This window comes from Lemur catta, chromosome 6 (genome assembly GCF_020740605.2).
Source record: "Lemur catta isolate mLemCat1 chromosome 6, mLemCat1.pri, whole genome shotgun sequence".
NCBI lineage: Eukaryota > Metazoa > Chordata > Mammalia > Primates > Lemuridae > Lemur > Lemur catta.
The window spans coordinates 1004202-1021256 of NC_059133.1; the positions used below are offsets into that span (position 1 = coordinate 1004202).

Consider the following 17055-nt stretch of genomic DNA (forward strand, 5'->3'; position numbering starts at 1 on the left):
GGCCCTTGGGCCAAGAACAGTGTTCTCACTTTCTAGTGCTTAAGGGGAAGTCGTATTTCAGGACAAAGTATATGCAGTTCAAACGTCAGTGTCCTAAGTGGAGTTTTATTGGTACACGGCCGTGCCGTTCATGGAGCTTACGTCAAAAGCTGTTCTTACCTTCCAGGAGCTGCAGGGGAACCGAGTCCTGACACCCAAAAGGGCTCCCCATTTGGTTCATAGCTGAAGCCGGCGTTCTTAGGGCGGCCGAGCCTGCAGTGTCTGGCGCCTGCCCTCCCCTCATCAGTTCTGCAGCCACCCTGTCCTTCCTGCCCCACCTGAAAGCCATTTCCTCTACCTGGCATGCTCTACCCCTGGTATGTGCCAGTCTCATGCTGTTATTTCTCCAGACCTTTGCTCAAATGTCTCCGTATTGGGGAAGCTGTCCCTGAGCATTCTCCATAAGTAGCATTTCACTTTCCTCATCCCTTCTCTGGTCTCCGTTTCTCTCTGACACACTGTACCCGTATTTGCTTGTGCTTGGCCACTCCCACTAGCGTTGGCTGATGGCTCCAGCCCAGTGCCAAGAAGAGCAAGGCCTCCTGAAGCTTTATGGAATAGGTTAACTGAGCCCCCACAATTGCCTGGCACTGAGATAGGTGAAGAAATAGAAGATTCCTGGAGCAACAGCTCTTCCCAGAGGAACACAGCAGTGAGTGCTACCTGGTGAATGTAGGTTGACAGGTCCCTCCTGTGCCTTCCAAATTGTGCAGGCCAACCAGGTGTGGCCTGCTCTCTGATCCCTCACAGGAAGGATCTTGTTTTGTGTGTAGAGTGGCCATATAACAACGTCCAAATGGGACACTTTGGAGCGTGAAAGGGCATGCTACTAAGCGTGAAGCCAGAACCCTGCATAAACTGGGACTGTCCCAGCAAGCAGGACCGTGGTGACTATCCACTCATTCAACTAACCTTTGAAGAGTACTTTCTAGATGTCCAAGATACTGTGTCTTATTTTTTCTTTTATCTGCACCAAAGTGTGAGGTTCTGGGGCCAGGCAGAAGCTTTATCCAAGTTCCAAGCACAGACTTTGAGCCCCAGGAAGGCAGGGAGGAGCAGCAGCTGCCCAGGGCGGTGCATGTCATGGGTGCTCAGTCAACAATGGGGATGCGCAGTGGCTGGTGCCTGGTGCTCTGTCTGTCCACTGAGGCTGTGGGTGGGCCCTCGTCCTCCCAAGGCAGGTGACCCTCCTGCTTGGAGCACTGTAGCCCGTGGAGGGTTCACCCGATACGGTGTGACCTGGGGTGAGCTTCTCTGCTGTGAATTAGGATTACCAGTCCAGCCGGGGGAATGGTGTCACTTGTAGCAGCTGGGTCCCCTGGCCCTGGTGACCACGGGTCACTGGAAAGGCACAGACCTCGCTGTGCCAGGGTCCTGAGGGCGAGGACTTAAGGGAGGGTGGCCACCACCAGTCCCCTACGGTAGGTGCAGTGGGCGGAGCCCCATGGCGCGTTCTGCAGTCTGGGGCCTGTCGTCCCTGCCTTCCCGTCAGGACAGCGTGAGCTGGGGGGGCAGCGGGTCCGCCGGCGGGGCGGGGACGTGGGGGGGGCGCCGCAGGAGAGGGCTCCGGACCCTCAGCGCCCACTATGCCCTAGTCCCACGATAGGGACCTCGCCACGCCGTCCCCTCATCCCCGTCACCCACGCAGAAGGCAGAAGTGAGGAAAGCACCGCGGTCACAGCCCCACAGGGGCGGAGCCGGTGCGCTCGGGGTCTCGGAAGCCCTTCGCCCCGCCCTTCCTCCCTTCCTTCCGCCCGCCTCGCCCCGGGAGGCCGGCCGCCAGGGGCGGAGGGCGAGGCTTGCGTGGGAGGACCCGGCGCCCGCGCCTCCGGGGAGGCTGGGACTGCGCCTGCGCCCCGCGGACCCTGCGCCCGCGTCGGGCGAGCTTGGGTGGCGGCTCCTCCGTCGGCCCCGGGCGGCGCCCGCCTGTCCGCGGCCCCGGGGCCCTCTGCGTTCGCGTCTCCGTGTGGAGCCTGGGCGCGCGCCCGGGACGGAAGCGGGGCGCTGTGACCCCAAGGCCGACGTGGGGCCGGCCCGCGGGAGCCTGGACGATCCGGGACAGGGTCCCCAAAACAGCGCCCCGTGCTCACGGAAACCCTGCGGAGCCCGCGGCCCTAGGGGGGTGTTGCGCGCTGGCACCGGGGGAACCTGGAGCTCGCCCCACTCAGCATCAGCCCCCGTGGGTCGCCCCCACCCGACATGGCCCCATCGGGTGCCCCCCTCCGGTCTCAGAACCTTTCCGGCCCCCGGGGGTGGAGGGAGCCTGGAGACGGCGCCGACGTCCCGGGGATCCGCGCTGGAAATGGTCTGGTGGAGGCAGGAATCCTCAGGTGCCCCGTGTGGCGCGGACGGTCTCCGAGTGTACCTTTCGCAGCGCTCGGGGCTGGACCGGCTTCCCTCCTTCCCGGGGGCCGAGCTGCGCGGAAGCGCGCTGGAGAGCCTGCTGCGGCCGGCCCTGGACCTCGAGCTGCACCGGTGGACGGGATGGCCATCAGAGCTGGGGAGCACCTTGATGTCACCGTGCCAGCAGCCTGGGGCACTGCGGAAACCGCCACAAACGCGTGCGGGCCGGCGCGGGTAGGCGGTGGTGCGCCTGGCCCCAGGCTGCACCACGTGGCAGGCAGGGGTCCTAGTTTACCACCCACCCCCAGTCCCAAGCAGTGGGATGGTGGTAACGCCACCACCTCTGGGCAAGGGAGGGTGAGGACAGTGGCGGAGGCAGGTCTACAGGGAATGCACTGGCCAGGCCCTGCACACCTCCACACTGCGCTCCTGTCCAGGTAGAGGCCCGGAGGGTGGGACCCGCCAACCGGCCAACTTTCCCAAAGGAAAGGGGTGAGGAGAGAGGCCTCAAGAGAAGGGCTGGGGTGCTCAGCTGGAATCTGGCCAAGGGCTGGGGTGCTCAGCTGGAATCTGGCCCCTTCTCGGGGGTAGAGGATGAACTTGAAAGTGAGTTGGGGAATTCAGGGGGCAGTGAGGGGACCTCCAGGAGGGAGCCCCAGGCCTGGAGTCCAGGGTACTCAGGAGAGCAAAGGGACACCATTTGGTGAGGGATGTCCATGGGGGAAGTTTCAGGTGAGCTCCCCTGCAGGGGGCAATGACGTCAGGGGGCGGGGAGGTTCACAACAGCTGCAAGTGCACGGAGTGGCTGCAGGGGGGGGAGTGCCTGGGGTGCTTGGGAGGGGCGCTCGCCGGTTCAGTGCAGAGGCCCTGCCCTGGGCAAGGCCTGTGCTGGGGCCTTGGCGAGCAGGAGGGAGGGACCAGGTGGTGAGGGAGTGGGGGCGGGGGTGTGGAGATGGTTATGGGTTCTAAGAGGAGGGGGAGGTGGTTGACAGAGTAACCCAGTGGAGAGGGAAACTTGCTGCTGGAGAGAGCTGAGAAAACCCCAGGAGGGTCCTTAGTAAGCGGGAGGGGCTGGGCCGCAGAACCAGGGGAGGGGGCCTCCAGGAGCAGAGGGTTCTGCTGGGCAAACGTGGGCCCACGTGGATTAAGTTGTTGGACACCCAGATGGTGTCCAGAGAGTAGAATTGGTCAATATAGGAAACTGCCCCCCCACTTGATTTCAGAAGCAAAGTGTTCTGTGTGAGATAATAAAGGAAAAACAGTTGTTTGCTTTTAGACAGGATCTGAGGGTGTCCATTTCCTTGTCGAAAACCACTCGCAGAGAAGCACGACTGTTACTGTACCTACACACACCCTTCCGGGTACCTCCTTAGAAAAAATCCCAGTGCAACTTTTGAGCTGAAAATTTTATTGAAATAGTTGTAGGTTTACATGCAGTTCTAAGAACTAATACAGAGAGATCTCGTGTACCGTTTGCTCAGTCTTTCCCAATGGCACCATGTCACAAAACTGTGGTAGGACAGCACAGCCAGGACATTGCTGCTGATACAACCCCCTGGCCTGGTTCCAGTGTCCCCAGTTTCACCTGTCCCCATTTGTGTGTGGACAGTCCATGCTGCACAACCGTATCACCCCGGTGGGTTTGTGTACCCACAGGGCACGAAGAGTCCTGGGACACAGGGTTGCTGGTGCTGTCCTTTTGTAATACCGCCTTCTGTCCCCCACCCTGGCAGTAATCGTTGGCCACTGTTCATCTGTCCTCCTTTTCTCAAACTGTGTCATTGAAAAAGTGTTACATAAACATAGTCACATAGTAAGTAACATTTTGGGATTGGCTATTTTTGCTCAGAGTAATTCCCTAGAGATTTATCCAAGTTGTTGCATAAATCAATAGTTTGTTCCTTTCGTTTGTTTTTTGTTTTAGAGACAGGGTGTTGCTCTGCCACCCTGGCTAGAGTGCAGTGGCATGATCATAGCTCACTGTAACCTTGAATTCCTGGGCTCAAGTGATCCTCATGCCTCAGCCTCTTGAGTAGCTGGGACGACAGGCACGCACCACTACACGCGGCTAATTTTTCTATTTTTTGTAGAGACAGGGTGTCACTATATTGCCCAGGGTGGTCTTGCACTCCTGGCCTCGAGTGGTCCTTCCATCCTAGCTTCCCAAAGTGCTGGGATTAAGGAGTGAGCCTCTGCTCCTGGCCAGTTTGTTCCTTTTTAATTCAATGCTGAGTGGCATTGAATGGAGTGGATGTACCACGGTTTAACAACTCAACGCCTGGGCTGATTCCAGTTTGGGTCTATTACAAATATAGGTGCTATGAACACTCACACACAATTTTTGGTGTGAAAAAAGTTGTCATTTCTCCGGGACGAATGCCCAGGAGCGCAATTTGGAAGAAACTGGCCGGCTGTTTTCCAGAATGGCTGTGCCATTTCACATTCCCACCGGCAACGTAGGGGTGATTGAGTTTCTCCACAGCTTTGCTAGTGTTTGGTGTTGTCACTGCCTTTTACTTTAGTCATTCCAACAAGTGTGACATCTCGCTGTGCTCTCAGTGTGCATGTCCCCAGTGGCTGATGACATGGAGCTGCTTTGCATGTGCTGACTCTGCATAGCCTCTCTGTGGAAACGTCTCTCCATATCTGTTGCTAATTTTTAAATCGGATTGCTTATTTTTTTACTGTTGACTTTGAGAGTTTTTACATATGCTTTACACCAGTTCTTTGTCACACAGGCAGCGTGCAAATATCTTTTCTCAGTTTGTGGCTTGTCTGTTCATCCTCTGAACAGGGTCTTTTGCAGAGCAGGTCTTTAAAGAGGTCCCATTTATCAGTATTTTCTTTTATGGCTCGTGCTTTTAATGTCAAGTCCGAGAACTTTTTGCCTAGCTCTAGATCCCAAATATTTTTCCCTATGGTTTTCCAAAAAGTTTTATAGTTTTGCATTTAAATTCATGATCCATTTTGAGTTAATTTTTGTATAAGATGTGGGACACTTATGTTGAGGTTGTTTTCCATCTCTCTCCCTCTTTTTCTCCTCCTCCTCTTCCTCTTCACCTGTGGATGTCTAATTGCTGTAGCAGTTCGATGAAAAGGCTACCCTCGTCCATAGAAATGCTTCTGCGTGTTTGTAAGAGCTCAGCTGGACATACCTGTGCAGGTCTCTTTCTGGGCATCTCTTCTGTTCCGCTCACCTGCATGCCTGTGCCTCTGCAGGGCCACACAGTCTGGATGGCCAGAGTCCTGATGCATCAGGTAGACTGATTTTTCCTACTTTATTCTCCATTTTCAAAATGCTTTTAGCTATTACAGTTCCTCAAATTCCATATAAATTTTAGAATAATCTTGTCTGTATCTACAAAAATTCTTGCTGGGATTTTGATAGGAATTGGGTTAAACTTGTATAACAATTTGGAGAAAACGGGCATTTTTACTCTTTGAGTCTTCCAATGCACGAAGATGATGTATTTCTCCCTTTATTTGGACCTTTGATTTTTTTCATCAGCATTTTATAGTTTTCAGCATATAAATTCTATACATGTTTCATTAAATTTACTCCTAGTATTTTATTTTGAGCCATTGTAACTTGTGTTGTATTTTCAATTCCATGTCTCTGTGTTCATTGCTGGTAGGTAGGAATACAATTGAGTTTTTAAAATCGTTTATCTTGCTGGGAGTGGTATCTCACCCCTGCAATCCCAGTACTTTGGCTAGAGGCTAGAGGATCACTGTGCCCAAGAGTTTGAGACTGCAGTGAGCTATGATCACATCACTGCACTCCAGCCTGGCTGACACAGTGAGACCCTGTCTCTAAAAAAAAAAAAAAAATTTATCTTGTGTCCTGAGACTGTGTTGAGCTCATTTATTTGTTCTAGGAGTTTTATTGGTAGACTCTGTGGGCTATTCTGTGTACATAATCATGTCATTTACAAATAGAGACAGTTTTATTTCTTCGTTTCAGATAAAAATGCCTTTTTTTCCTTGCCTATTGCATTGGCTACCACTTCTAGAACTTTGGCGAGTGGCAGTGGTGAGGGTGAAATCTTTACCCTACTCCTGATCATAGCGGGGGGGTTCATTCTTTCACCATTTGGTATAACGTTAGCCATGGGCTGTGTGTGGATGCTCTTCATGAGGTTGAGGTAATTCCCTCCATTCCTATTTTCCTGAGAGTTTTTTTTTTTTATCGTGAATGTGTGTTGAATTTTGTCAGATGTCTTTTCCGCATCAATTGATATGATCATGAGATTTTTCTACTTTAGACTGTTAATATGGTGAATTATATTAATTTATTTTTGAATATTGAACCAGCCTTGCAGCCTTGGAATAAATCTCTCTTACTTACAGTGAATAATTCTTTTTATGTATTGCTGAATTCTATTTACCGATAATTTTGTTAAGGATTTTTGTGTCTATATTCATGAGTGATGTTGGCTTGTAGTTTTCTTTTTTGGTACTGTCTTTGGTTTTGGTATCAGGATACTACTCGCTTCATAAAGTGAGTTAGAAAGTGTTCCCTTCTTTCTATTTTCTGGAAGGATTTTGTAGAATTGGTGTTAATTCTTATTTAAACATTTGGAAAAAGTCTCCAAGGAAACCATCTGGGCCTGAACTTATCTTCCTTTTTTTTTCTTTTCTTTTCTTCTTTTCCTTCTTTCTGAGTTTCAAAATTATTAGTTCCGTTTCCTTAATAATTATATGGCTCTCTAAATTATCTATTTTGTTTTGAATGAGTTGTGGTAGTTTATGGGTTTTGAAGGATTGGTTCATTTCATCTAAGTTGTCAAATTTACGTGTAGAGTTTTTCGTAGAATTCCTCTATTGCCCTTTTGCTGTCTGTGAGGTCTGTAGTCGTGTCCCGTTTCATGCCCACATTAGTAATTTGTCTTCTCTTTTTCCTTTTTATTATTCAAGGTTCTTCAGAGAAACAGAACCAATATATGTTGTGTGTATATGCATATATGTACACACACACTCACACACGTGTATGTATCACATCCCGTTGGTTCTCATTATATGTATATGCGTGTGTATAGGTTTATATCTCTATCTGCAGAGAGACAGAGACAGAGCGAGGAAGAGAGACTTATTTTAAGGAATTGGCCTAAGCCATTGTGGAGTCTTGATGAGTCCAAAATCTCCTAGGGCAGCTGGGAGGCTGGAGACTCGGGAAGGAGTTGAAGGTGCCATCCAAAGGCTGCCATCCATCCGTCCTTCCGCTACGGAGCCAGGAAGGGCAGATCCTGCAGAGGGAGTCTGAAGAAGGTCTGCAGAATTCCTTCCTGCCCTCAGGTCAGCCTTAGGCCTTTAGCTGATTGGTAGAGGCCCACACACATAGTGGAGGCCCATACACATAGTGGAGGCCCACACACATAGTGGAGGGCATTGGGCTTTACCAGAAGTGCACCAATTTAAACGTAAATCTCATCCAAAAACACCCTCACAGAAACATCCAGAATGATATGACTGTGACCCAGCCAAGTTGACAGATTTCCTTGTTATCCTTTTGCTGTCTGTAGAGTCTGTAGTGATGTCTCCTGTTTCATTCCCAATATTGGTAATTTTGTCTTCTCTTTTCTTTGTTATTCTGGCCTGGGGTGTGTCCATTTTACTGATCTATTAGAAGAACCAGCTCTTTGTTTCATTGATTTGTCTCTATTGTTGTTGTTTTCAATTCTATTGATTTCTGCTTTTATCTATAATTTTCCTTCCTTCTGCTTGCTTTGGGTTCATTTTGCTATTCTTTTTCTGGGTTCTTAAGGTGGGAGCTTAGATTATTGATTTGAGACATTTCCTTTTTATAAGATATGCATTTATATAGCTTTCCCTCTTGGCACTGCTTTAGCTGTGTTCCAGAATTTTTGATACATTGTATTTTAATTTTCATTTGGTTCAATATTTTTAAATTTTCCCACACCTTCCTCTTAGATCCGTGGTATCTTAGTCCGTTTTCTGTTGCTTGTAACAGAATACTGGAGACGGGGCAATTTATAGATAGAAAGAATTTATTTCTTAAAGTATGGAGGCTGAGAAGTCCAAGGTCGAGGGGCTGCATCTGGTGAGGACTGTCTTGCTAGTGGAGACTCTCTGCAGTCCTGAGGCGGCCCTGGCATCACATGACAAGGGGATGACCGTGCCCCTCGAGCCTCTCTCTTTTCATAAAGTCACCAGTCCCACTCCTGTGATCACCTATTAATCCGTTCATGAGGGCTGACCCAATCACCTCTTAAGGACTCCACCTCTCAATACTGCCACATTGGGGATCAAATTTCAACATGTGTATTGGAGGAGACAAATATTCAAAGCATAGCACATGAATTATTTAGAAGTTCGTTGTTTAGTTTCCAAGTTTTTGGAGACTTTCTTCTGGTCTTTCTATTAATGGTTTCTACTTTGATTCTATTTTGATCAGATAACATATTCTGTGTGATTTCAATTCTTTTAAATTTGTTGAGGTTTGTTTGGTTAATCTTTTGTGGGTTGGTTCTTGAAAAGAATGTGTATTCTGCTATTTTTTGGTGGAGTGTTCTATAAATGTTGTTCAGATCCTGCAGTTGATGGTGGTGGTAAGTTCTTCTATATCTTTGTTGACTTTCTGTCCATGCTGAGAGTGGGGCATAGAAGTCCCCAACTATAATTCTGGATTTCTCTATTTCTCCTTTCAGCACTATGAGTTTTTTGCTTCAGGTATTTTTAAGGTCTGCTGTTTGGCGTAGACACACTTTGGATCATATGTCTTCCAGGTGCGTTGCTCCTTTTATCCTTATGTGATGTTCTCCTTTGTCCCTAGTGATTTTCTTTTCTTTTCTTTTTTTTTTTTTTTGAGACAGAGTCTCGCTGTGTTGTCCGGGCTAGAGTGAGTGCCGTGGCATCAGCCTAGCTCACAGCAACCTCAAACTCCTGGGCTTAAGCGATCCTACTGCCTCAGCCTCCCGAGTAGCTGGGACTACAGGCATGCGCCACCATGCCTGGCTAATTTTTTCTATATATATATTTTAGTTGGCCAGATAATTTCTTTGTATTTTTAGTAGAGACGGGGTCTCGTTCTTGCTGAGGCTGGTCTTGAACTCCTGACCTCAAGCGATCCACCCGCCTCGGCCTCCCAGAGTGCCAGGATTACAGGCGTGAGCCACCGCGCCCGGCCTGTCCCTGGTGATTTTCTTTGCTCTGAAGTCTACTTTATGTGATTATATATATAATAAACAATATGTGTATTATATATCATAATATGTAATAACTAATTTTATAACATAGTCATCCCTACTTTTTGGAGTAATGTTTGCATTATGTTTAACTCACCTGTGTCATTATGTGTGAAGTAAGTTTCCTGTGGATAGCATATAGTTGTGTTGTGGTTTTCTTAATCCGCTCTGACAATCTGCATGTTTTTTTTTTTTTGGAGACAGTCTTGCTCTGTTGCCAGGGCTAGAGTGCCATGGTGTCACTTTAGCTCACAGCAACCTCAAACTCCTGGGCTTAAGCGATCCTTCTGTCTCAGCCTGCAAATAGCTGGGACTACAGGCATGCGCCACCATGCCTGGCTAATTTTTTCTATATAGTTTTAGTTGTCCAGATAATTTCTATTTTTAATAGAGTCGGTATCTCGCTCTTGTTCAGGCTGGTCTTGAACTCCTGACCTTGAGTGATCCTCCCGCCTTGGCCTCCCAGAGTGCTAGGATTACAGGCATGAGCCACTGCGCCTGGCCTAATCTGTGAGTTTTAATCAGTGTATTTAGGTCATGTACATTTGACATAATTATTGGTATGTTAAGGCTTAAGTCTGCCATTTGTTGCTTGTTTTGTGTGTCCCTCCCTTTCCCATTCCTCCCTTCTCTTCTCTTGCCTTCCTGTGGGCTGCTTGACATTCCTTAGAATTCCATTTTGATTTTTTATAGTGTTTTTGAGTATAAAACTTTGTATACTTTTCCCGGTGGTTCTCTGGATGTTAAAACATATGTACCGAGGTTATCACAGTCTACTTATGCTGACATTTTAGCACGTTGAGTGACGTGTAGAAACCTCATTTCCATTAGCTCCCTTTTCCCTTCCCATTAAAAATGATCATCTAAGTATTTCCTGTGTACACATTTGGTACGACGTCGGGGTTATAATTTTTGCTTCAACCACCCATATTGATTTAAGAAACTCATGATGAGGACAACCTATTATATTTACCTACATTTTTCCCAGTCCATGTTTTCTTTCCTTTCTAAAGTTTCAAGCCATCTGTTACCGTTTCTTTTCTGTTTGAAGAGCTTCCTTTAGCTGTTCTTTAAGGGTAGTTCTGCTAGTGACAAAGTCTTGTACTTTTCCTTGGCCTGAGAATGTCTTTATTTCTCCTTCATTCCTGAAGAACATTCTCACTCGGTGTAGAATGTGTGGTGGGCAGCTCCTTCACTACCCGGGAGATGCTGTGCCACTTCTTTCTGGCCTCCGTGGTTTCTGATAAGAAATCCGAGGTTCTTCGCCATAGGCAGTGTGTCATTTCTCTACGTCTGCTTTCAAGATTTTTTCTTTGTCATTAGTTTCCAGAAGTTTAGTTGTGATGTGTGTGGCATAGATTTGTTTGGGTTTATCTTATTTGGGGTTCTCTGAGCTTCTTGAATGCATAGGTATATGTCTTTTGCCAAATTTGGGAAGGTTCTGCAGTTTATCCTTCAGATGTTTTCTCAGCCCCATACTCTTTCTCCTCTCCTTCTTGGACACCACAAAAATAGAAAAAGTAGCCAGGCATGGTGATGGCACCTGCAGTCCCAGCTACTCAGGAGGCTGAGGCAGGAGGATCACTTGAGCCCAGGAGTTCAAAGCCACCGTGGGCAACACAGCATAGATCTAAATGCAAAACATTGGAAAGAGGGAAGTATAGTATTTGCAGTCACTGAAAAAAAGCTTGCTTGAGTAAGCTTTTTGTATTTAAAAAAATTGGCTAATGTCCTATAGGGCCATAAAACTGCAAGCTTTTCTATCTGTAATCTTTTCTACCAGAGAGAAATAATTTCTATCACTTGCTACTGGGCAAAATTCGCTGGCATGGGTGTCAGCAAGAATCATTTTACTTTGCCATCTGCTTTCGGTCAGTTAAAACCTACCCTTGCTGAGTTGTAAAATATCACAGTCAACAGTAAATGGCAAGTTCAACAGGTGCACGCCCCCGGGGAATCAGTCCCCTGGGCAGGCTGCCAGAGGACACTCGGCCTGACGTGGAAAGGACGCCCCACCCCACCGTCCTTCTGTCCATTCCTAAATTTTGGGAAACTTTTCTTACTTGTCCCCTCTGTGATGAAGAGTAATCCCCGCAGGGATTCTGGACCACAGAAAGCCAGTCTTGTGCTCTGACGACTCACAGACATGGGCCCCGTGAGAAGTGGTGATTAACACACACGGCCTCCTTATTTGCATGACGCAACGAGCAAGGCCGGAAAATCCACTTCTGTCTGGAGATGTCATCGTAAGGAATGTAGGGTTGAGCCTACCTTACACCTGAGGGTTCTTTTATTTTTCTTATTTGCTCTTTCACTCCTAGGCCAAGACGGTGAACCCAGCCTGCCTTCCCCAGGCTTGCGCACACGCAGCAAGGACTTGTGCACGTGCGAATCTCCAACTTCTAGGGGCCCCCGGTGTCTGCCACGGCCCGTGGCTTGTCGGGAAGCGTCTTCCCACCACCTGTGAGGCTGAGACCTTGTGTTCCAGGGTGCAGGGGCCACCCGGTGCAGGTCTGAGGGCTGTGTGGACGTCGGCTCAACACACGTTCTACAACCTTGGGTGTGTCACGCCAAATCACATGAAATTTATCCTCAGCTATGACACCCAAATAAGGCCTTGGTTACACAATCAATTTGGGTAATTACATCCTGGGGAAAAAGAGGACTGATTTCTATTAAAACTATGCAAATTATTAGATTTCCATTAAAACTAAAGTTCAGTAAAAACTATTTTTCCTGAATACTGAAGTGAGAAAAATACCATTTAAAGAATGTTTTGTCTGTGAAAGGATAGTCTACTAAATTAAAGGTGAGAGACGGATTAAGAAGAAAAAGGGCTTTATTTTATTCCTGTCAGAAAAAAGAACATTAAAAAACCACTGACACCCTCCCCGTTGCCCTTTGTTGGGCTGTGCTTTCAGCCGGTAGATACAAGAGTTCTGGGGGCAGCACTGTCACCAGAGCTGAGCTCTTGACTGGTGCATAAATGGGGGACAGTGGTTGTGTCTGGGGCCAGGTTTCTGTCTGGTGTGGCCCAGAGATGGTTACATACCAGGGGACTGAGTTACCATGCGGATGCACAGAAGTTTCTCACTATTGAAAGAGAGTTAGTTATAAAGAGCGGAGGATAGAACAAACTCCATGTCAGGTTGGCATTGGGGGTTACAGATACCAGTAAGAACTCAAGGTTTGTTAAAAGATAATCAAAAAAGATATCAAGGCTGGGTGCTGTGTCTCACACACACCTGTAATCTCAGCACTCTGGGAGGTCGAGGCAGGAAGATGGCTTGAAACCAGGAGTTTGAGACCAGCCTGGGCAATAGGGAGACCCTGTGTCTACCAAAGATCAAAACAAAACAAAACAAAACAACTGGGCATTCTGTTAAGCCTGCTGTTTGGGAGGCTGAGGCAGGAGGATTGTTTGAGCCCAGGAGTTTGAGGTTGCAGGGAGGTACGATGATGTCACTGCACACTAGCCCGGGCGACAGAGCGAGACACTGTCTCAAAAAAAAGGGGACTGTTTGTGATTTATTCATTTTCGTGCTGTGTGCTATTCCATTGTATGGAGATACCTCATTTTATTTATCCATTTTACTTGGACATTTGAGGTTTTTCCCCAGTATTATTGCTTTGAACATCCATGCATATGTCTCCTGAGGAACAAGCACAAGTTTCTCAGGAACACATCTAGGCCTGAAATGTGTCTAGGAATGTATGTTGACAACCCTGAGGCTGGGAATGGGTATGGCAGCTTGCATTTTTCTAAAGTGGCCACAGCAAATTCTCTCATACACATGCTCCTCTTAAGAAGTGATTCTGACACTTTTCCCGACAAGAGGTGGAGTTTGTGTTTCCCCATCCCTAGAATCTGGAGAGGCTGTCACTATGGCAGAAGTGGTGCTATATGACTTCTGAGGCCAGGACATGAAAAGTGATACAGGTCCCATCTGGTTCTCTTGGGACTCTTGCTCTTGGAACATGGCCACCATCCCTCAAGGAAGCCCCCAAGCCCCTCAGCCCACAGCCTGAGCCGAGCTACCAGCCATGTGAGTGCATCGTCTTGAAAGCGGATCTTCCAGCCCCCATGGAGGTGCTCCAGCTGCTGCTCCATGGAGCCATCCAGCTGTGTGTGCTGGGTCCTGCCCCGATAGCAGATCCATGAGCAAAAGGAATGACGATGGTTGTTTTGAGCTACAGAGTTTTGGGAGAGGCTTGTTATGCGTATACTCAACTTCACTGGGTGGTGCCATAGCGCCATATTATTTTCCAGGATGATTGTACCACTTGACACTCTGGCCAGCAGGGAATGCGTATTCCAGTTGCTCTGTCATCTTGCCATCACTGAGTGTTGTCACACTTTAACATTTGTGCCGATCCGGTATGGCTTTAGTTTGCATTTCCAAAATTACCGGTAAGGTTATTGGTCCCTTCCACGTTCTTCTTGCAAGGAGCGTGTAACAAAACTGGCTTCTTTGCTGAACGTGGGTTTTGCCCATATTTCTATCGGTGTGTTTGCCTCTTTCTAATGCGTCGAAAGGGTTTTTTGTAAATTCTGAATATTAATAATTTGCAAGGTATATACATTGCAAATATTTTCTGGTTTTCATCCTTTATTCTCTTTATGGTGTCTTGTGAGGAACAAAAATATGATGCGCAGTTTCCATCCATTTATTTTTAATCTCTGTGTTATTTTTCAGGTGTATTTCTTTTAACAGTATTTAACATTTATATTACAATCAGAGAGGCTCTTTTAATAGATGAACTTAATTCAGTTACATTTCTCTGATTACTCGAATGTTTGAACTTAGTCCTGCCAACTCATCGTATATTCCTTATTTATCACGCTTCTATCTTCTCCTCATTCCTGTTTTTAGTTGGTGCTGTCAATTTTTTCTTCATTTCACCTTTTCCTCAGCTGTTTTGAAGGTTGTCAATCCTACTTCCATCTTTCTAGTGGAAACTTTCTGATATTTTAACACTTTAAACCTTTTTTTCTATTGGTTCTAAAATCCTCTCACCAAACAATACAAGAACTTCAGCGCACTTTGCCTTCCTGCCGCCCCTCGCCTGGCCACAGGTCGTGCTGTTCGCCTGGAATTTCTCTCCGGTTGTCGTCTGATTGCCTTTTAACAGTCCAAACTGGGTTCTTTGCTGTAACCCGCGTCTTACTCTTCGATTCATTTTGTTAAAGTATCTTTTAATAATTTTTTAGAGACTTTGTGTGTGGTAAACTTGGACGTTTATAGGCCATAAAAACACCTTTATTTTGCCGTCTCACTTGAATGCTAGTTTCACTGTGTGTGAATTCTGGGTCAATTGTCTCGGAATTTTGACAATCTCGCCCTTGCACGTGCAGTCTGATAACTCTAATGAAGACCCTTCCTCTCTGAAGGCTTTTAAACTAGTCCCTTCACCCCTGGAATTCCAGATGTCACTCTGACATGCCTGTATGTGGACTTTCTTCTTCATTCCTGAGTGTCACTTCCACCATTTGAGAGGGCATCGTCCCGTCTTCCTCCTGCTCTGTGGAGAAGAGTTTCGAGTCTTTCCGTCGTCTCTTTCGTGAGACCGTCTGACTTCTGCCGTGCTGTGGGAGAGCCTCGAGCTTGTCTGGTTTCCCCACGGTGGAGGAGAGAAGGGTGCGGTTCAGCTTGCTTGCCTTCCACTGCCGGCTGCCCTGGCACACTTGGACTTGGAGAAACAATCTGTAGAGTGGAGGTGACATTTGCACCTCTGGGGCCTGGTGCAGGTGTGGTCAGGGCTCCAGTGCTGGGGCTGGGCCTGTCCCACCATGGCTGAAGGGTACGTCTGGAGGGAGAACCAGCTTCAAGGTGAGACCTTGGTTGTGGTCCTAACCCACCCTCCATCCAAGTCTTCACTTCCCAACACATATGCGGGGTGCAGCGGGGCACGAGCACTGGCCAGGATAAAGGCCTGTGGGGCTCTGGCCCCATCTGGGACTCGCCTGAGCAAGGCTGCCCCACTCCCAGTAAGGCGTTTGCAGGAGCATCTCGAGCAGTGGGCCTGCCCTGCCTGCCCACGTGGAGGAAGGTCCCCCCGCTCAGAAGGACCTGACTCTGTCCTGGGGTGGACAGCGTCTCATTCTGAGGGGCCTGCCCACACTGCTAGGGGCTCCTTCATCGCCACTGTGCTAATCACAAGTCCTTGAAGGAAACCAAGGAAATATCTAGGCTTGTCCTCATCTTAAAACATGTTGGGACTTGGAGTGAAAATTGTCATGACACTTCTGGATTCTTGAGTTTAAACAAAAGGCCAAAGTGGAAGCAGTCCCCTGAGAGTGAGACTCAGGTCTCTGAACTCCTGCCCACAGGGGCCTTTTCTAGAACCTTAAGTGGTATCTGTTTTACCGTGAGCACAGGTAGGGTGCTCAGGACCTAACTACCCCTGTCCTAGGTGTGTAACACTTAAAAGAGGAGGTTCTCAGCTGGGGGTACACCCTTGGACTGGGCCGCCCCCCGCGCCTCCGCAGGGCCCCCACACTGGTCAGGTGCCCCCTTTCCTCCTGTCCCCATCCAGTGCACCCTCCACTCCTGCCCTGTACCCCCGGCCCTTCCAGTGTCCCCCCAGGGACCCCTACTCCAGGTCTCTCTGCCCTCTTAGGTCTCCCACTCTCAGTCCTGTCACCCTCTCTCATGGTCCCCCACTCCCACACTCCCACCCCTGCCCCTCAGGCGCCCGGCCCCCCTCAGGGTGCCCATGCTGGCCACTCAGGGCCCCCCACTTCTGCCCAGTCCTTCCTTCCTCAGGGTCCCCACTCTGGTCCCCCCTCATCCCATAGGACCTCCCATGTCCAGCCCCCGTCCCCCTTCCTCAGGGACCCCACTCTGGTCCTCCAGACCCCTCATGACCCCTATTCCAGTCCCCCTGGACCCCTGGGGGCCCACACTCTGGTTCCATCAGCTCCCTAAGGGGCCTCCATTCCTGGCCGGGTCTCCCCTTTCTCTTCAGGCCCTGAACTCAGGTCCCTTCCGCCCTCGGGCCCCCCACTCCCATCCCCCTCCCTCAGGCCCGTCTCCCCTCTCAGGCCCCCACTCCGGTCCCCCCTCTCTACCCCCTCAGGCCCCCACTCCCATCCCCCCTCTCCCCTCTCAGGCCCCCACTCTGGTCCCCACTCTCTACCCCCCCTCAGGCCCCCACTCCCATCCCCCCTCTCCCCCCTCAGGCCCCCACTCCCATCCCCCCTCTCCCCTCTCAGGCCCCCACTCTGGTCCCCACTCTCTACCCCCCTCAGGCCCCCACTCCCATCCCCCCTCAGGCCCCCACTCCCATCCCCCCTCTCCCCCCTCAGGCCCCCACTCCCATCCCCCCTCTCTCCCTCGGGCCCCCCCACTCCGGTCCCCCCTCTCTCCCTCGGGCCCCCACTCCCATCCCCCCCCTCTCCCTCGGGCCCCCACTCCCGTCCCCCTCCCTCAGGCCCCCCAACTCCAGTCGCCGCTCGCCCCCTCGG

General features: G+C 49.3%; 1 protein-coding gene across 1 annotated transcript; it reads left to right on the forward strand.

Moving 5' to 3' along the window:
- Positions 1 to 1483: 1483 nt before the first annotated feature.
- Positions 1484 to 12275, forward strand: LOC123640256 (translation initiation factor IF-2-like). Its single transcript, XM_045554713.1, has 3 exons — positions 1484 to 1537; positions 1646 to 2616; positions 11909 to 12275. Exons 1-3 carry the CDS (start codon positions 1484 to 1486, stop codon positions 11919 to 11921), a joined length of 1038 nt encoding a protein of 345 aa, XP_045410669.1. The 3' UTR covers positions 11922 to 12275.
- The last annotated feature ends 4780 nt before the right edge of the window (positions 12276 to 17055 follow it).